We start from the raw sequence: 20,812 nt of genomic DNA, 5'->3' as shown, positions 1-20,812 counted from the left end.
TGTCCAATAATACCATATAAATAGATACTGTCCATTATTAGCAAACATACAGCTCTTTAAAAAATTAAGAGACCACTGCAAAATAATCAGTTTCTCTGGTTTTACTATTCATAGGTATGTGTTTGGGTCAAATGAACATTTTTGTTTTATTCTATAAACTACTGACAACATTTCTAACAAATTCCAAACAAAAATATTGTAATTTAGAGCATTTATTTGCAGAGAATGACAACTGGTCAAAATAACAAAAAAGATGCAGTGTTGTCAGACCTCGAATAATGAAAAGAAAATAAGTTCCTATTCATTTTTAAACAACACAATACTAATGTTTTAACTTAGGAAGAGTTCAGAAATCAATATTTGGTGGAATGACCCGGATTTTCAATCCCAGCTTACATGCGTCTTGGCATGCTCTCCACCAGTCTTTCACATTGATGTTGGGTGACTTTATGCCACTGCTGGCGCAAAAATTAAATCAGCTCGGCTTTGTTTGATGGCCATCTTCCTCTTGATCACATTCCAGAGGTTTTCAATGGGGTTCAGGTCTGGAGATTGGGCTGGCCATGACAAGGTCTTGATCTGGTGGTTCTCCATCCACACCTTGATTGACCTGGCTGTGTGGCATGGAGCATTGTTCTGGTGGATGAACCAATCCTCAGAGTTGGGGAACATTGTCAGAGCAGAAGGAAGCACGTTTTCTTCCAGGACAACCTTGTATGTGGCTTGAATCATGTGTCCTTCACAAAGACAAATCTGCCTGATTCCAGCCTTGCTGAAGCACCCCCAGATCATCACCAATCCTCCACCAAATTTGGGGGGTAAAATCATTCAATATTAATGCTTTAAACCTTTCACTAAAAGCTTCACTCATACATAAATTATACTTAAACCCAGAATGGATCTCCAGGAGATTATTAAGGAAGGCTCGTCCTTTGTTCAAAACTTGCTCTTTTGCCTTCAAACAGATCACAACTTCTCATTTCTGACTAATTGAAAATTTTATTTTGTTTAAAGTATCACCCTTTCTTAAACGAGCCGCACAAAGCTGGGTACAATTTCAGTTTTATCCTCCAGAAAAGATAGAACAAATATTACATCAAATGTAATGGTTAAACTCAAATAAACTGATTTAATTTAAAAAAAACATTCTTTATGGATTTTTTTAAAATGGTATTATATTTATTAAAGATATTATGAATAGAAACGGAGGAGTTATGTCACATATGCAGTTATCGAAAATATCTGGGAATATCTGCTCAATACAAATTAGTCTATGGTGATAGGTGGGATGGGCTGGGAGTGGCTGAGGGGGTGGTCTATGGTGATAGGTGGGGTGGGCTGGGAGTGGCTGAGGGGTGGTCTATGGGGATAGGTGGGATGGGCTGGGAGTGGCTGAGGGGTGGTCTATGGGGATAGGTGGGATGGGCTGGGAGTGGCTGAGGGGTGGACTATGGTGATAGGTGGGATGGGCTGAGGGTTGGGATTGGGCTGGGAGTGGCTGAGGGATGGTCTATGGTGATAGGTGGGATGGGCTGGGAGTGGCTGAGGGATGGTCTATGGTGATAGGTGGGATGGGCTGGGAGTGGCTGAGGGGTGGTCTATGGTGATAGGTGGGATGGGCTGAGAGTGGCTGAAGGGGTGGGATTAAAGAGCGGTGGTTCATGGTGATAGGTGGGATGGGCTGAGAGTGGCTGAGGGGGTGGGATTAAAGAGCCGAGGTCTATGGTGATAGGTGGGATGGGCTGAGGGTTGGGATTGGGCTGGGAGTGGCTGAGGGATGGTCTATGGTGATAGGTGGGATGGGCTGGGAGTGGCTGAGGGGGTGGGATTAAAGAGCCGAGGTCTATGGTGATAGGTGGGATGGGCTGAGGGTTGGGATTGGGCTGGGAGTGGCTGAGGGGTAGTCTATGGTGATAGGTGGGATGGGCTGGGAGTGGCTGAGGGGTGGTCTATGGTCTACTGGTTATGTTTTTGAATGAGCTCCGTCACAAAGACCAACTTTGGTTGGTCCGGCCCTGACCAAATCTGAACCAATAATACACGTCTATATTTCACAAGTTTAGACATTAAAGTACAGAACAGTAGAGTACAGAACAGTAGAGTACAGAACAGTAGAACTCAGTACAGTAGAGTACAGAACAGAAGAGTACAGAACAGTAGAACTCAGTACAGTAGAGTACAGAACAGAAAAGTACAGAACAGTAGAACTCAGTACAGTAGAGTACAGAACAGAAGAGTACAGAACAGTAGAACTCAGTACAGTAGAGTACAGAACAGAAGAGTACATAACAGTAGAGTACAGTAGAGTACAGAACAGTAGAGTAGAGTAGAGTACAGAACAGAAGCGTACAGTAGAGTACAGAACAGTAGAGTACAGTAGAGTACAGAACAGAAGAGTACAGTAGAGTACAGAACAGTAGAGTGCAGTAGAGTACAGAACAGTAGTGTACAGTAGAGTACAGAACAGTAGAATACAGAACAGTAGAGTACAGTAGAGTACAGAACAGAAGAGTACAGTAGAGTACAGAACAGTAGAGTGCAGTAGAGTACAGAACAGTAGAGTACAGAACAGTAGAGTACAGAAGAGTAGAGTACAGTAGAGTACCTAACAGTAGAGTACAGAACAGTAGAGTACAGAACAGTAGAGTAGAGTAGAGTACAGAACAGTAGAGTACAGTAGAGTACAGAACAGTAGAGTACAGTAGAGTACAGAACAGTAGAGTAGAGTACAGAACAGTAGAGTACAGAATAGTAGAGTACAGAGCAGTAGAGTACAGAACAGTAGAGTACAGAACAGTAGAGTACAGTAGAGTACAGAACAGTAGAGTAGAGTAGAGTACAGAACAGTAGAGTACATAACAGTAGAGTACAGAACAGTAGAGTAGATAACAGTAGAGTACAGAATAGTAGAGTACAGAGCAGTAGAGTACAGAACAGTAGAGTATAGAACAGTAGAGTACAGTAGAGTACAGAATAGTAGAGTAGAGTACAGAACAGTAGAGTACAGAAGAGTACAGAACAGAAGAGTACAGTAGAGTACAGAACAGTAGAGTGCAGTAGAGTACAGAACAGTAGAGTACAGAACAGTAGAGTACAGTAGAGTACAGAACAGTAGAGTACAGAACAGTAGAGTACAGAACAGTAGAGTACAGTAGAGTACAGAACAGTAGAGTACAGAAGAGTAGAGTACAGAGCAGTAGAGTACAGAACAGAACAGAACAGTAGAGTACAGAACAGAACTGAAGAGTACAGAACAGAACAGAAGAGTACAGAAGAGTACAGTAGAGTACAGAAGAGTAGAGTACAGTAGAGTACAGAACAAAACAGAAGAGTACAGAACAGAACAGAAGAGTACAGAACAGTAGAGTACAGTAGAGTACAGAACAGTAGAGTACAGAACAGAAGAGTACAGTAGAGTACAGAACAGAAGAGTACAGTAGAGTACAGAACAGTAGAGTACAGAACAGTAGAGTACAGAACAGAAGAGTACAGTAGAGCATAGTTCAGTTCAGTACAGTATAGTTCAGTTCAGTAGAGGATAGTTCAGTACAGTAGAGGATAGTTCAGTTCAGTAGAGGATAGTTCAGTACAGTAGAGGATAGTTCAGTAGAGGATAGTTCAGTACAGTAGAGGATAGTTCAGTAGAGGATAGTTCAGTAGAGGATAGTTCAGTACAGTAGAGGATAGTTCAGTAGAGGATAGTTCAGTACAGTAGAGGATAGTTCAGTAGAGGATAGTTCAGTACAGTAGAGGATAGTTCAGTACAGTAGAGGATAGTTCAGTACAGTAGAGGATAGTTCAGTACAGTAGAGGATAGTTCAGTTGAGGATAGTTCAGTACAGTAGAGGATAGTTCAGTACAGTAGAGGATAGTTCAGTTGAGGATAGTTCAGTACAGTAGAGGATAGTTCAGTACAGTAGAGGATAGTTCAGTAGAGGATAGTTCAGTACAGTAGAGGATAGTTCAGTACAGTAGAGGATAGTTCAGTAGAGGATAGTTCAGTACAGTAGAGGATAGTTCATTAGAGGATAGTTCAGTACAGTAGAGGATACTTCAGTAGAGGATAGTTCAGTACAGTAGAGGATAGTTCAGTAGAGGATAGTTCAGTACAGTAGAGGATAGTACAGTACAGTAGAGGATAGTTCAGTTCAGTAGAGGATAGTTCAGTACAGTAGAGGATACTTCAGTTCAGTAGAGGATACTTCAGTTCAGTAGAGGATACTTCAGTACAGTAGAGGATAGTTCAGTAGAGGATAGTTCAGTAGAGGATAGTTCAGTTCATTAGAGGATACTTCAGTAGAGGATAGTTCAGTACAGTAGAGGATAGTTCAGTAGAGGATAGTTCAGTACAGTAGAGGATAGTACAGTACAGTAGAGGATAGTTCAGTTCAGTAGAGGATAGTTCAGTACAGTAGAGGATACTTCAGTTCAGTAGAGGATACTTCAGTTCAGTAGAGGATACTTCAGTACAGTAGAGGATAGTTCAGTAGAGGATAGTTCAGTAGAGGATAGTTCAGTTCATTAGAGGATACTTCAGTTCAGTAGAGGATACTTCAGTTCAGTAGAGGATACTTCAGTACAGTAGAGGATAGTTCAGTAGAGGATAGTTCAGTACAGTAGAGGATACTTCAGTTCAGTAGAGGATACTTCAGTTCAGTAGAGGATACTTCAGTACAGTAGAGGATAGTTCAGTAGAGGATAGTTCAGTAGAGGATAGTTCAGTTCATTAGAGGATACTTCAGTTCAGTAGAGGATACTTCAGTACAGTAGAGGATAGTTCAGTAGAGGATAGTTCAGTAGAGGATAGTTCAGTAGAGGATAGTTCAGTAGAGGATAGTTCAGTTCAGTTGAGGATACTTCAGTTCAGTTGAGGATAGTTCAGTACAGTAGAGGATAGTTCAGTACAGTAGAGGATAGTTCAGTACAGTAGAGGATAGTACAGTACAGTAGAGGATAGTTCAGTACAGTAGAGGATAGTACAGTACAGTAGAGGATAGTTCAGTAGAGGATAGTTCAGTAGAGGATAGTTCAGTAGAGGATAGTTCAGTAGAGGATAGTTCAGTTCAGTTGAGGATACTTCAGTTCAGTTGAGGATAGTTCAGTACAGTAGAGGATAGTTCAGTTCAGTAGAGGATAGTTCAGTACAGTAGAGGATAGTTCAGTAGAGGATAGTTCAGTACAGTAGAGGATAGTTCAGTAGAGGATAGTTCAGTTCAGTAGAGGATAGTTCAGTACAGTAGAGGATAGTTCAGTAGAGGATAGTTCAGTTCAGTAGAGGATAGTTCAGTACAGTAGAGGATACTTCAGTTCAGTAGAGGATATTTCAGTTCAGTAGAGGATATTTCAGTTCAGTAGAGGATATTTCAGTTCAGTATAGGATACTTCAGTAGAGGATAGTTCAGTAGAGTAGAGGATAGTTCAGTTCTGTAGAGTTCAGTATAGTTCAGTTCAGTATAGTTCAGTACAGTATTGTTCAGTTCAGTAGAGGATAGTTCAGTACAGTAGAGTATAGTTCAGTTCAGTTGAGGATAGTTCAGTATAGCAGAGTATAGTTCAGTACAGTATTGTTCAGTTCAGTTGAGGATAGTTCAGTAGAGTAGAGGATAGTTCAGTACAGTAGAGGATAGTTCAGTACAGTAGAGGATAGTACAGTACAGTAGAGGATAGTTCAGTAGAGGATAGTACAGTACAGTAGAGGATAGTTCAGTAGAGGATAGTACAGTACAGTAGAGGATAGTTCAGTACAGTAGAGTATAGTTCAGTACAGTAGAGGATAGTTCAGTACAGTAGAGGACAGTTCAGTACAGTAGAGGATAGTACAGTACAGTAGAGTATAGTTCAGTACAGTAGAGGATAGTTCAGTACAGTAGAGGATAGTTCAGTACAGTAGAGGATAGTTCAGTTCAGTAGAGGATAGTTCAGTACAGTAGAGGATAGTTCAGTAGAGGATAGTTCAGTAGAGGATAGTTCAGTACAGTAGAGGATAGTTCAGTAGAGGATAGTTCAGTTCAGTAGAGGATAGTTCAGTACAGTAGAGGATAGTTCAGTAGAGGATAGTTCAGTTCAGTAGAGGATAGTTCAGTACAGTAGAGGATACTTCAGTTCAGTAGAGGATATTTCAGTTCAGTAGAGGATATTTCAGTTCAGTAGAGGATATTTCAGTTCAGTATAGGATACTTCAGTAGAGGATAGTTCAGTAGAGTAGAGGATAGTTCAGTTCTGTAGAGTTCAGTATAGTTCAGTTCAGTATAGTTCAGTACAGTATTGTTCAGTTCAGTAGAGGATAGTTCAGTACAGTAGAGTATAGTTCAGTTCAGTTGAGGATAGTTCAGTATAGCAGAGTATAGTTCAGTACAGTATTGTTCAGTTCAGTTGAGGATAGTTCAGTAGAGTAGAGGATAGTTCAGTACAGTAGAGGATAGTTCAGTACAGTAGAGGATAGTTCAGTAGAGGATAGTTCAGTACAGTAGAGGATAGTTCAGTTGAGGATAGTTCAGTACAGTAGAGGATAGTACAGTACAGTAGAGTATAGTTCAGTACAGTAGAGGATAGTTCAGTACAGTAGAGGATAGTACAGTACAGTAGAGTATAGTTCAGTACAGTAGAGGATAGTTCAGTACAGTAGAGGATAGTTCAGTACAGTATAGTATAGAAAGAGAGAGAGAGAGAGAGAGAGAGATTGAGAGAGAGAGAGGTAGACAGACAGAGAAATCTCTCCCAGAACAAAGTGAAGTTTCTGATTTACATCTGATAGCAACAGTTTGTCATCTTGTATTATATTCTCATGCGTGTCACAATGAGATAACACCCTCTCTATTCTGGACCTCTTCCTATAGCTTGAGTTTCTCACTCTGTAATATCTTACGTTGGACCTTGACCCAGAGTTGAGTCTGTATTAGTCTCATCTGGATGCTATCAGCTAGCTAGCTCACGTTTTCTTTAACCTCTCTGCTTGGGCAGTTTGATCAGATCTTTAGTAATATACACTGAGTGTACAAAACATTAAGCACACCTTCCTAATATTGAGTTGCCCCCATTTGTGTGTGTGTGTGTGTGTGTGTGTATCCGTGTCCATGTGTGTGTGTGTCCATGTGTGTGTGTGTGATATGATTGTAGCAGGTGGTACAGCAGTAAAGACAGTTGATCAGAATGTTGGACCGGATCCCTTTTCTAGTACCACCAGAAATATCCTGCCAAGACAAGACTCACACAGCCCTGTGTGTGTGTGTGTGTGGACGTTGACGTGTCTGTACAGTATTCTGAAGACTGTCTATACTGTGTCTGTACAGTATTCTGAAGACTGTCTATACTGTGTCTGTACAGTATTCTGAAGACTGTCTATACTGTGTCTGTACAGTATTCTGAAGACTGTCTAAGACTGTGTCTGTGTCCTGTTTTGGGGCGGCAGGGTAGCCTAGTGGTTAGAGCGTTGGACTTGTAAACCGAAAGGTAGCTAGATCGAATCCCCCGAGCTGACAAGGTAAAAATCTGTCGTTCTGCCCCTGAACAGGCAGTTAACCCACTGCTCCTAGGTCGTCATTGTAAATAAGAATTTGTTCTTAACTGACTTGCCTAGTTAAATAAAGGTAAAATAAATTTAAAAAATGCATGTATATTTGTGGGCAGAGGGAACCTTTCATTCCTAAGTACAGAACTAGATTGATATTCCTGGAAATGGCAGAGCTGGTCTGTGTATAGGGAATACCAGGACCAGGTCATATAGCACTGCTACTGACACTCTCTCACACACACACTGTAGCCCCTGAGTCCCAGACATATTTTATGAGTGACAGCATTCCCCATGCTTGATCACATGACACACAAGGGCAGACAGACAGACACATAGATAGCCAAACAGACAGACATCTAAGCAGGCAGACAGCCAGCCAGACAGACATACAGCCAAGCAGGCTGACAGACAGCCAGGCAGACAGAAAGCCAGACAAGCAGGCAGACAGACAGACAGCATGCCAGCCAAGCAGGCAGATAGACAGCCTGCCAGCCAAACAGACAGACAGCCAGTCAGCAAAACAGACAGACAGACAGGGAGAGGGAGGGGGGAGTAGGAATGGGTGGCTCCTAAGCGGGAGGGAGGGGCAGACAGAACAATTAGACTTCTTATTTCATTCAATTATTTACTGTTGATTTGCTGTTTTTTTTAATTTTCTACAGTTTTTTAAATTCTTTATCTAAATACTTTTGAATATTATTGCCTGTCTGTGATCTGAACCCCTCACAGTTGGAGGCGTGCGTGGCCACGCAGCCATGGGTGAACAGGGAGAACAGGAGGGAGCTGAGCATGCACCCTTATGGGGCCTCAGTGTTGAGGATCAGCAAAGTGGAGATGTTGGGCCTCAAGCTTAATGACGAGCTTGGAGGGTACTATGGTGTTGAAGGCTGAGCTTGGAGGGTACTATGGTGTTGAATGCTGAGCTTGGAGGGTACTATGGTGTTGAATGCTGAGCTTGGAGGGTACTATGGTGTTGAATGCTGAGCTTGGAGGGTACTATGGTGTTGAAGGCTGAGCTGTAGTCGATTATCAGCATTCTTACATAGGTATTCCTCTTGTCCAGATGGGATGGGCAGTGTGCAGTGCTCATTCTCTCTGTGTCTCTGTCCTTCAGAACTCAGTATACTCTCTTCCTATTGTTACACTGACTGACTCTCTCTCTCCCTCCTCCTCTCTCTCCCTCCTCCTCCCCCCTCTCTCCCCTCTCCCTCCTCTCCCTCTCCTTACTCCCTCTCTCCCTCTCCTCCTCTCTCTCCCTCCTCCCCCCCTCTCTCCCCTCTCCCTCCCCTTACTCCCTCTCTCCCTCTCCTCCCTCCTCCTCTCTCTCCCTCCTCCCCCTCTCTCTCCCTCCCCTTACTCCCTCTCTCCTTCTCCTCCTCTCCCCCCTCCCCCCTCTTTCCCCTCTCCCTCCCCCCTCTCTCCCTCCCCTTACTCCCTCTCTCCCCTTTCCCCTCTCCCTCCCCTTACTCCCTCTCTCCCTCTCCTCCTCTCTCTCCCTCCCCCCTCTCTCCCCTCTCCCTCCCCCTTACTCCCTCTCTCCCTCTCCTCCTCTCCCTCCCTCCCCCCTCTCTCCCCTCTCCCTCCCCCCTCTCTCTCTCTCCCTCCCCCCTCTCTCCCCCTTACTCCCTCTCTCCCTCACTCTCTCTCCTCCAGGAGGGCTACCACTCCTGGCGTCCCAAGGAGAAAGTCCTCCTGGATAGTAACAACAATGAGAACTCGGTCCCCAAAGACTTTGACACTGTTGTTGACGGCAACAGCAACCTTGGGGCGCGGTCTCAGCGCCAGCGAATGGCAGGAAACACCGCCAAACACAAACCGGACAAGGCCCTAAGGCAAGGCATTCTGGGAAAGGCCTTTCCCAATGAGGTCAACGAGGTTATTCAGCAGTACCCTCTTCCTCCACAGCAGCCCGGAGGAGTGGGACTTAAAGATAGCCACGCATACAAACGACCCAAACCACACTCCCAGCTGTCCACTAAACCCGCTAGACCCTCCCCCTCTCCCTCCATCAAAACATCCAATCAGCATCAGCGACATCACCAACCCAGGAAGTCGGCGACCGCGGCTCCTGTGCGGGGGCAGCGGAGGGAGAAGCACCAGTGCGAGATCAGTGGGAAGGAGGCCATCTCGGCTCTGTCGAGAGCCAAGACCAGGGAGTGTCGTCAGCAGATAGCTGAGGTGTACTGCAGACACAAGGAGAGGACACTGATGCCGGAGACCGTCCCTCGATACTGCACCATAGAAGGTGAGTCTCATGGTGAAATGCATCCCAAATGGCACCATATTACCTATATAGAGACCTACGGCCCCTGGTGAAAAGTAGTGCACTATGTCATAATCACCTATTCCCCGAGTACACCGGGAATGTGCCTCAGTGAGAAGGTGCTGCCTCAGTGAGAAGGTGCTGCCTCAGTGAGAAGGTGCTGCCTCAGTGAGAAGGTGCTGCCTTAGTGAGAAGGTGCTGCCTCAGTGAGAAGGTGCTGCCTCAGTGAGAAGGGGCTGCCTTAGTGAGAAGGTGCTGCCTCAGTGAGAAGGTGCTGCCTCAGTGAGAAGGTGCTGCCTCAGTGAGAAGGTGCTGCCTCAGTGAGAAGGTGCTGCCTCAGTGAGAAGGTGCTGCCTCAGTGAGAAGGTGCTGCCTCAGTGAGAAGGTGCTGCCTCAGTGAGAAGGTGATGCCTCAGTGAGAAGGTGCTGCCTCAGTGAGAAGGTGCTGCCTCAGTGAGAAGGTGCTGCCTCAGTGAGAAGGTGCTGCCTCAGTGAGAAGGTGCTGCCTCAGTGAGAAGGTGCTGCCTCAGTGAGAAGGTGCTGCCTCAGTGAGAAGGTGCTGCTTCAGTGAGAAGGTGCTGCCTCAGTGAGAAGGTGCTGCCTCAGTGAGAAGGTGCTGCCTCAGTGAGAAGGTGCTGCCTCAGTGAGAAGGTGCTGCCTCAGTGAGAAGGTGCTGCCTCAGTGAGAAGGTGCTGCCTCAGTGAGAAGGTGCTGCCTCAGTGAATAGGTGCTGCCTCAGTGAATAGGTGCTGCCTCAGTGAATAGGTGCTGCCTCAGTGAATAGGTGCTGCCTCAGTGAATAGGTGCTGCCTCAGTGAGAAGGTGCTGCCTCAGTGAATAGGTGCTGCCTCAGTGAGAAGGTGCTGCCTCAGTGAGAAGGTGCTGCCTCAGTGTTAGGAATTTTATGAATAATGACTAAACAATATGACTAAACAATACATTTTAAATAGAACTATAACTAATGAAACTTATACTCTGTTTTATTATATCTGATAAATAATGTTAATTCATAAGGAAGGGATTGTGTAGCATGAAACAAATTAATAATTAATAATGGTAATTAAACATAATAAATACCATTCCAGCTGGGTTGGGGAGGAATGCATTGTGGGTTTTAAGTAAGCAGAAAGGGTCGTTAACCTGTGGTTGAACCGACTCAACTTAGCTCTGGGATGTTTAGATAAGGCAGTGTGTGTTTTCCATTATCTGGAACTGTCTGCTGAATAGTGATAGATGAAGACTTCAGAAGTTTAATCTTGATATAAGTGTGTGTCTGGAGTGAGCGAGCGAGGGGGTGGGAATAAACCTTTGAACCTGTTTCCTCCTGGTCGATAGGAGGAAGGACATTTTGTAACCTATGACGTCATATTTTGTATATAAACTGTTGTTTTTGGTTCCATGAGCAGCGAGCTCCGAGAATAAATACTATTATCTAATTTTGATAAGACTGGTCTCTGTCTATTTTATGCAAATAGGAATCTCACAAATTCTTATAAAATAGATGATTTAATTAGTGATTTAATTAATGTACACATATAGGAATTATTCAATTCCAATGACACAAAGGGGAAGGCGAAGGGGCTGCCTTAGTGAGTAGGCCTTAGTGAGTAGGTGCTGCCTTAGTGAGAAGGTGCTGCCTTAGTGAGTAGGCCTTAGTGAGTAGGTGCTGCCTTAGTGAGAAGGTGCTGCCTTAGTGAGAAGGTGCTGCCTTAGTGAGAAGGTGCTTCCTTAGTGAGAAGGTGCTGCCTTAGTGAGAAAGTGCTGCCTTAGTGAGAAGGTGCTGCCTTAGTGAGAAGGGGCTGCCTTAGTGAGAAGGTGCTGCCTCAGTGAGAAGGTGCTGCCTTAGTGAGAAGGGGCTGCCTTAGTGAGAAGGGGCTGCCTTAGTGCGAAGGGGCTGCCTTAGTGCGAAGGGGCTGCCTCAGTGAGAAGGTGATGCCTCAGTGAGAAGGTGATGCCTCAGTGAGAAGGTGCTGCCTTAGTGAGAAGGGGCTGCCTTAGTGCGAAGGGGCTGCCTTAGTGCGAAGGGGCTGCCTCAGTGAGAAGGTGATGCCTCAGTGAGAAGGTGCTGCCTTAGTGAGAAGGGCCTGCCTTGGTGAGAAGGTGATGCCTCAGTGAGAAGGTGCTGCCTCAGTGAGAAGGTGCTGCCTTAGTGAGAAGGTGCTGCCTCAGTGAGAAGGGGCTGCCTTAGTGACAAGGTGCTGCCTTAGTGACAAGGTGCTGCCTTAGTGACAAGGTGCTGCCTTAGTGAGAAGGGGCTGCCTTAGTGACAAGGTGCTGCCTTAGTGACAAGGTGCTGCCTCAGTGAGAAGGTGCTGCCTTAGTGACAATGTGCTGCCTTAGTGACAATGTGCTGCCTTAGTGACAAGGTGCTGCCTTAGTGACAAGGTGCTGCCTTAGTGACAAGGTGCTGCCTCAGTGACAAGGTGCTGCCTTAGTGACAAGGTGCTGCCTCAGTGAGAAGGTGATGCCTCAGTGAGAAGGTGCTGCCTCAGTGACAAGGTGCTGCCTCGGTGACAAGGTGCTGCCTTAGTGACAAGGTGCTGCCTTAGTGACAAGGTGCTGCCTTGGTGAGAAGGTGCTGCCAGTAATAGACAATAGTCAAACAGAACACACACAAGTCCACACAGACGTCAAACAGAATAGACAATATCAGAGCAATAAACATAAAACAAACAACTCTGGAGTAGAGGCTGATTACAGGAGGAATGTACCATTTACAGAGGGGAGATACACTGAGTGGACAAAACATTAGGAATGAATCCAGGTCAAAGATATGATCCCTTATTGATGTCACCTGTTAAATCCACTTCAATCAGTGTAGATGAAGGGGAGGAGACTGGTTAAAGATGAAGGGGAGGAGACTGGTTAAAGATGAAGGGGAGGAGACTGGTTAAAGATGAAGGGGAGGAGACTGGTTAAAGATGAAGGGGAGGATACTGGTTAAAGATGAAGGGGAGGAGACAGGTTAAAGATGAAGGGGAGGAGACCAGGTTAAAGATGAAGGGGAGGAGACCAGGTTAAAGATGAAGGGGAGGAGACCAGGTTAAAGATGAAGGGGAGGAGACCAGGTTAAAGATGAAGGGGAGGAGACTGTTTAAAGATGAAGGGGAGGAGACTGGTTAAAGATGAAGGGGAGGAGACTGGTTAAAGATGAAGGGGAGGAGACTGGTTAAAGATGAAGGGGAGGAGACCTGGTTAAAGAAGGATTTTTAAGCCTTGAGACAACTGAGACATGGATTGTGTCTGTGTTGTCAGAGGGTGAATGGGCAAGACAACATATTTAAGTGCCTTTGAACGGGGTAGGGTAGTAGGTGCCAGGCGTAACGATTTGTGTCAAGAACTGCAACGCTGCTGGGTTTGTCACGCTCAACAGTTCCAATGGCACGTTGTGTTCGCTAATCCAAGTTTATCATTTTAAAAGGCTAATTGATCATTAGAAAACCCTTTTGCAATTCTGTTGATTTGTTGCAATTATGTTGCAATTATTATGTATCTGGAGCATCAGTATTTGTGGGTTCGATTACAGGCTCAAAATGTCCAGAAACAAATAACTTTCTTCTGAAATTCGTCAGTCTATTCTTGTTCTGAGAAATGAAGACTATTCCATGTGAGAAATTGCCCCCAGAAACTGAAGTTCTCGTACAACACCGTGTACAACTCCCTTCACAGAACAGCATAAACGGAACCCTCGGGAGAGTCCTGACTTCTGTCTCCACGGTGACAGTCCTGACGTCTGTCTCCACGGTGACAGTCCTGACTTCTGTCTCCACGGTGACAGTTCTGACGTCTGTCTCCACGGTGACAGTCCTGACGTCTGTCTCCACGGTGACAGTCCTGACTTCTGTCTCCACGGTGACAAGTACTCTTCTCCTCCCTCTTGTCTCTCAATTTTTGCACAAAATTTGTGAGAGAAATCAGCTTTTTGTTCGTACGGAACGTTTCTGGGATCTTTTACTTCAGCTCATGAAACACTTTTACATGTTGCCTTTATATTTTTGTTCAGTGTAGATATATATATATATATATATAAGAATATAAGAATTAAATGCTATTTCAAACTATTATTACAGTGACCGCGGTCATTTGGCTGACCAATTACCATCATCCAGAGTACCATGACCGTCACAGCCCTGTAGTATAATGAATAGAACGGGCGTGGAACCTCTCACTCTATTCATTCTATTTCTATGTCAGCACATGCGGTCAGGAGTGGAGGAGGAAAGGAGAAAACGTACATCTAAAAATGTATACATGTCATTACTTTCTAGTTGCTATTTGAACGGTTAGGACAGAGACCACAGTCATTTGGCTGGACAATTACCCTCATCCAGATATACATGACCGCCACACTCATACTTGTTTCCTTACCTTGTCTCCTATCCTTGTCCTATATCTTTGTCTCCTACCCCTTGTCACCTCTCCTTGTCTCCCCTCCTTGTCTCCTTGCCGTGTCTCCTCTCCTTATCTCCTCTCCTGTCCTTGTATACTTGTCTCCTATCCTTGTCTCCTATCCTTGTCATATATCTTTGTCTCCTCCCCTTGTCTCCCCTCCTTGTCACATATCCTTGTCTCCTTGCCGTGTCTCCTCTCCTTATCTCCTTGTCTCCTCTCCTGTCCTTGTATACTTGTCTCCTATCCTTGTCATATATCTTTGTCTCCTCCCCTTGTCACCTCTCCTTGTCTCCCCTCCTTGTCGCCTATCCTTTCCTCCTCGCCGTGTCTCCTCGCCGTGTCTCCTCCCCTTGTCTCCTCTCCTTGTCTCCTCTCCTTGTCACCTCGCCATCCCCAGAGGGAAGAGAAAGAGGGAGGGAAAGAGTACTTCTCACCCTGGAGACAGAATTAAGGGCTCTCCCGAGGGTTCCGTCTAGAACTCCCCAGGGAGGTTGCCTTGCCAGTGCCTGATCTATTTAGGGAACATTCCACCACATTCACTGCTCCATGTTTGTGTCCCAAACACCACCCTGTTCACTTTATACTACACTCTGGTAAAAAAAGTAGTGCACTATATAGGGCAAAGGGTGCCATTTGAGCTGCAGTGTATACTACTCTACTCACTATAGGGCAGTGCCCACGCCAATCCAGTGTAATTACACACTATTTAGTACAGGAGTTAGATAGAGAAGTGCTGAGTAAAGCCTGTGTGTGTGTGTGTGTGTGTGTGTGTGTGTGTGTGGGGGGGGGGGGGGGGGGGGGGCAGAGCTTGACTAAAGATAGACTCTGTCATCCGCCCAGAAAGTTTAAGGTTTAGATTCTGCGTTTAATTTATATGATTATACGTCTCTTTGATGATGCAGTAAGGGAGAGGAGAGGATATCTATAGCTTTAGACTGGCTGGATGGTGTTGGCTGCCTGGGTGACTAGTATTGGTTAGCTGGGTGACTAGTGTTGGCTGGCTGGGTGACTTGTATTGGTTAGCTGGGTGACTAGTGTTGGCCGGCTGGGTGACTAGTATTGGCTGACTGGCTGGGTGACTAGTATTGGTTAGCTGGGTGACTAGTGTTGGCTGGCTGCCTGGGTGACTAGTGTTGGCTGGCTGGCTGGGTGACTAGTGTTGGCTGGCTGCCTGGGTGACTAGTGTTGGCTGGCTGCCTGGGTGACTAGTATTGGCTGGCTGGCTGGGTGACTAGTGTTGGCTGGCTGGGTGACTAGTATTGGCTGCCTGGGTGACTAGTATTGGCTGGCTGGCTGGGTGACTAGTGTTGGCTGGCTGCTTGGGTGACTAGTATTGGCTGGCTGGGTGACTAGTGTTGGCTGGCTGCCTGGGTGACTAGTGTTGGCTGGCTGGCTGGGTGACTTGTGTTGGCTGGCTGCTTGGGTGACTAGTATTGGCTGGCTGGGTGACTAGTGTTGGCTGGCTGGCTGGCTGACTAGTGTTGGCTGGTTGGCTGGGTGACTAGTGTTGGCTGGTTGGCTGGGTGACTAGTGTTGGCTGGCTGGGTGACTTGTGTTGGCTGGCTGACTGGCTGGGTGACTAGTGTTGGCTGGCTGGCTGGCTGGGTGACTAGTGTTGGCTGGCTGGGTGACTAGTATTGCCTGGCTGGCTGGGTGACTAGTGTTGCCTGGCTGGCTGGGTGACTAGTATTGGCTGGCTGGCTGGGTGACTAGTATTGGCTGGCTGGGTGACTAGTGTTGGCTGGCTGGCTGGGTGACTAGTGTTGGCTGGCTGACTGGGTGACTAGTGTTTGGCTGCCTGGGTGACTAGTGTTTGGCTGCCTGGGTGACTAGTGTTGGCTGGCTGGCTAGTTGGCTGACTAGTGTTGGCTGGCTGGCTAGTTGGTTGACTAGTGTTTGCTGGCTGGCTAGTTGGCTGACTAGTGTTGGCTGGCTGGCTAGTTGGCTGGCTAGTGTTGACTGGCTGTCATATGTGCCGAATACTGGGTGACTTGTGTTGGCTGGCTGCTTGGGTGACTAGTATTGGCTGGCTGGGTGACTAGTGTTGGCTGGCTGGCTGGCTGACTAGTGTTGGCTGGTTGACTAGTGTTGGCTGGCTGGGTGACTTGTGTTGGCTGGCTGACTGGCTGGGTGACTAGTGTTGGCTGGCTGGCTGGGTGACTAGTGTTGGCTGGCTGGGTGACTAGTATTGCCTGGCTGGCTGGGTGACTAGTGTTGCCTGGCTGGCTGGGTGACTAGTGTTGCCTGGCTGGCTGGGTGACTAGTATTGGCTGGCTGGCTGGGTGACTAGTATTGGCTGGCTGGGTGACTAGTGTTGGCTGGCTGGCTGGGTGACTAGTGTTGGCTGGCTGGCTGGGTGACTAGTGTTTGGCTGCCTGGGTGACTAGTGTTGGCTGGCTGGCTAGTTGGCTGACTAGTGTTGGCTGGCTGGCTAGTTGGCTGACTAGTGTTGGCTGGCTGGCTAGTTGGCTGACTAGTGTTGGCTGGCTGGCTAGTTGGCTGGCTAGTGTTGACTGGCTGTCATATGTGCCGAATACAACAGGTATAGACTTTACCCTGAAATGCTTACTTACGAGCCCTTATTCAACAATGCAGATTAGAACCAGGGACTGTAGTGACACCTCTTGCACTGAGATGCAGTGCCTTAGACCGCTGCGCCACTCAGGAGCCCACTACTGCCCCGTTGATGTGGATGGGTGTGTGCTCGGCCCTCCATGTCCTCTAGTCCTCGATCAGCTCCAGGTCTCTGACATCCTCCCTCTCATCGTCGTCGGTGATCAGGCCTACCACTGTCGTGTCATCAGCAAACTTGATAATGGTGTTGGAGTTGTGCGTTACCACACTGTCGTGTGTGAAGAGGGAGTACAGGAGGGGACCAAGCACACACCCCCGAGGGGCCCAAATGTTGAGGGTCATCGTGGCAGATGTGTTGTTACATACTGTTTTCCGAATGCCCCTGTGTAGCAGGAAGGTAAAAACCTACTGTTTTCACAACACCCCAGTGTAGCAGGAAGGTAAAAACCTACTGTTTTCACACCACCCCAGTGTAGCAGGAAGGTAAAAACCTACTGTTTTCACACCACCCCAGTGTAGCAGGAAGTTAAAAACCTACTGTTTTCACACCACCCCAGTGTAGCAGGAAGGTAAAAACCTACTGTTTCAAAACGCCCCAGTGTAGCAGGAAGTTAGAAACCTACTGTTTTCACAACGCCCCAGAGTAGCTCCCCTGTAAAGCCTTGCCTGCGGGCCTCAGAGAGGGGCCTAGACAGGGACGCATGGTGCTGGGAGAGAGGGATATTTATACACACAGGGTAGACCTTACACCAACCACCAATGGTAGAGAGGGAGAGTGTGTGTGTGCACTCACGTGTGTGTGTGTGTGCATGTGTGTGTGTGTGTATGCGTGTGTGTGTGTGTGCATGGGGGGAGGGGGGGGTAATGGAAGGGTGGATGGACAACTGAAAGGGAGGAAGAGTAGAAAGGAGAGATACTACTGAGGTCACCATCTAAACATCAACATACTACTGCTCCATACTGAGGTCACCATCTAAACATCAACATACTACTGCTCCATACTGAGGTCACCATCTAAACATCAACATACTACTGCTCCATACTGAGGTCACCATCTAAACATCAACATACTACTGCTCCATACTGAGGTCACCATCTAAACATCAACATACTACTGCTCCATACTGAGGTCACCATCTAAACATCAACATACTACTGCTCCATACTGAGGTCACCATCTAAACATCAACATACTACTGAGGTCACCATCTAAACATCAACATACTACTGAGGTCACCATCTAAACATCAACATACTACTGAGGTCACCATCTAAACATCAACATACTACTGCTCCATACTGAGGTCACCATCTAAACATCAACATACTACTGCTCCATACTGAGGTCACCATCTAAACATCAACATACTACTGCTCCATACTGAGGTCACCATCTAAACATCAACATACTACTGAGGTCACCATCTAAACATCAACATACTACTGCTCCATACTGAGGTCACCATCTAAACATCAACATACTACTGCTCCATACTGAGGTCACCATCTAAACATCAACATACTACTGAGGTCACCATCTAAACATCAACATACTACTGAGGTCACCATCTAAACATCAACATACTACTGAGGTCACCATCTAAACATCAACATACTACTGCTCCATACTGAGGTCACCATCTAAACATCAACATACTACTGCTCCATACTGAGGTCACCATCTAAACATCAACATACTACTGAGGTCACCATCTAAACATCAACATACTACTGAGGTCACCATCTAAACATCAACATACTACTGCTCCATACTGAGGTCACCATCTAAACATCAACATACTACTGAGGTCACCATCTAAACATCAACATACTACTGAGGTCACCATCTAAACATCAACATACTACTGAGGTCACCATCTAAACATCAACATACTACTGAGGTCACCATCTAAACATCAACATACTACTGAGGTCACCATCTAAACATCAACATACTACTGAGGTCACCATCTAAACATCAACATACTACTGAGGTCACCATCTAAACATCAACATACTACTGCTCCATACTGAGGTCACCATCTAAACATCAACATACTACTGAGGTCACCATCTAAACATCAACATACTACTGAGGTCACCATCTAAACATCAACATACTACTGAGGTCACCATCTAAACATCAACATACTACTGCTCCATACTGAGGTCACCATCTAAACATCAACATACTACTGAGGTCACCATCTAAACATCAACATACTACTGAGGTCACCATCTAAACATCAACATACTACTGAGGTCACCATCTAAACATCAACATACTACTGCTCCATACTGAGGTCACCATCTAAACATCAACATACTACTGAGGTCACCATCTAAACATCAACATACTACTGAGGTCACCATCTAAACATCAACATACTACTGAGGTCACCATCTAAACATCAACATACTACTGCTCCATACTGAGGTCACCATCTAAACATCAACATACTACTGAGGTCACCATCTAAACATCAACATACTACTGAGGTCACCATCTAAACATCAACATACTACTGAGGTCACCATCTAAACATCAACATACTACTGCTCCATACTGAGGTCACCATCTAAACATCAACATACTACTGCTCCATACTGAGGTCACCATCTAAACATCAACATACTACTGAGGTCACCATCTAAACATCAACATACTACTGCTCCATACTGAGGTCACCATCTAAACATCAACATACTACTGCTCCATACTGAGGTCACCATCTAAACATCAACATACTACTGCTCCATACTGAGGTCACCATCTAAACATCAACATACTACTGCTCCATACTGAGGTCACCATCTAAACATCAACATACTACTGCTCCATACTGAGGTCACCATCTAAACATCAACATACTACTGCTCCATACTGAGGTCACCATCTAAACATCAACATACTACTGAGGTCACCATCTAAACATCAACATACTACTGCTCCGTACTGAGGTCACCATCTAAACATCAACATACTACTGCTCCATACTGAGGTCCCCATCTAAACATCAACATACTACTGCTCCATACTGAGGTCACCATCTAAACATCAACATACTACTGCTCCATACTGAGGTCACCATCTAAACATCAACATACTACTGCTCCATACTGAGGTCACCATCTAAACATCAACATACTACTGGTCCATACTGAGGTCACCATCTAAACATCAACATACTACTGCTCCATACTGAGGTCACCATCTAAACATCAACATACTACTGCTCCATACTGAGGTCACCATCTAAACATCAACATACTACTGAGGTCACCATCTAAACATCAACATACTACTGCTCCATACTGAGGTCACCATCTACACATCAACATACTACTGCTCCATACTGAGGTCACCATCTAAACATCAACATACTACTGCTCCATACTGAGGTCACCATCTAAACATCAACATACTACTGCTCCATACTGAGGTCACCATCTAAACATCAACATACTACTGCTCCATACTGAGGTCACCATCTAAACATCAACATACTACTGCTCCATACTGAGGTCACCATCTAAACATCAACATACTACTGAGGTCACCATCTAAACATCAACATACTACTGCTCCATACTGAGGTCACCATCTAAACATCAACATACTACTGAGGTCACCATCTAAACATCAACATACTACTGCTCCATACTGAGGTCACCATCTAAACATCAACATACTACTGGTCCATACTGAGGTCACCATCTAATGCCCAGTTGGGTTGTCCCCCGCCATTGGATCATTTTGGTACAGCCCATCCCCCTGTTGGGTTGTCCCCCGCCATTAGATCATTTTGGTACAGCCCATCCCCCTGTTGGGTTGTCCCCCGCCATTGGATCATTTTGGTACAGCCCATCCCCCTGTTGGGTTGTCCCCCGCCATTGGATAATTTTGGTACAGCCCATCCCCCTGTTCTGATTATCAGCTGTTGTTGTCAAACACACGTGGGTCTGGAAACGATTCTCTTCCTCAATACTGTGCAGTGAATTCCCACTAGATGAAAAGCCTAAATGAGTATGACATCCTGGCATTTAATGCACAATTATAGAAATGACACTTT

The 20,812-nt window shown here is 45.8% G+C and overlaps 1 protein-coding gene across 1 annotated transcript in view; it reads left to right on the top strand.

The window, feature by feature from the left end:
• The window catches only part of LOC110485332 (xylosyltransferase 1), a 48,342-nt gene that overhangs the window by 7,729 nt on the left and 19,801 nt on the right, over positions 1–20,812 (top strand). The window contains exon 2 of the mRNA XM_090197772.1: positions 9,164–9,755. Within this exon, the coding sequence (XP_090053898.1) occupies positions 9,164–9,755 (592 nt within the window). The remainder of the gene's footprint in view (positions 1–9,163; positions 9,756–20,812) is intronic.

Source organism: Oncorhynchus mykiss, chromosome 13, assembly GCF_057628025.1.
Source record: "Oncorhynchus mykiss isolate SJ-2025 chromosome 13, ASM5762802v1, whole genome shotgun sequence".
NCBI classification, from domain to species: domain Eukaryota; kingdom Metazoa; phylum Chordata; class Actinopteri; order Salmoniformes; family Salmonidae; genus Oncorhynchus; species Oncorhynchus mykiss.
This window is presented reverse-complemented; position numbering and strand designations above follow the sequence as displayed.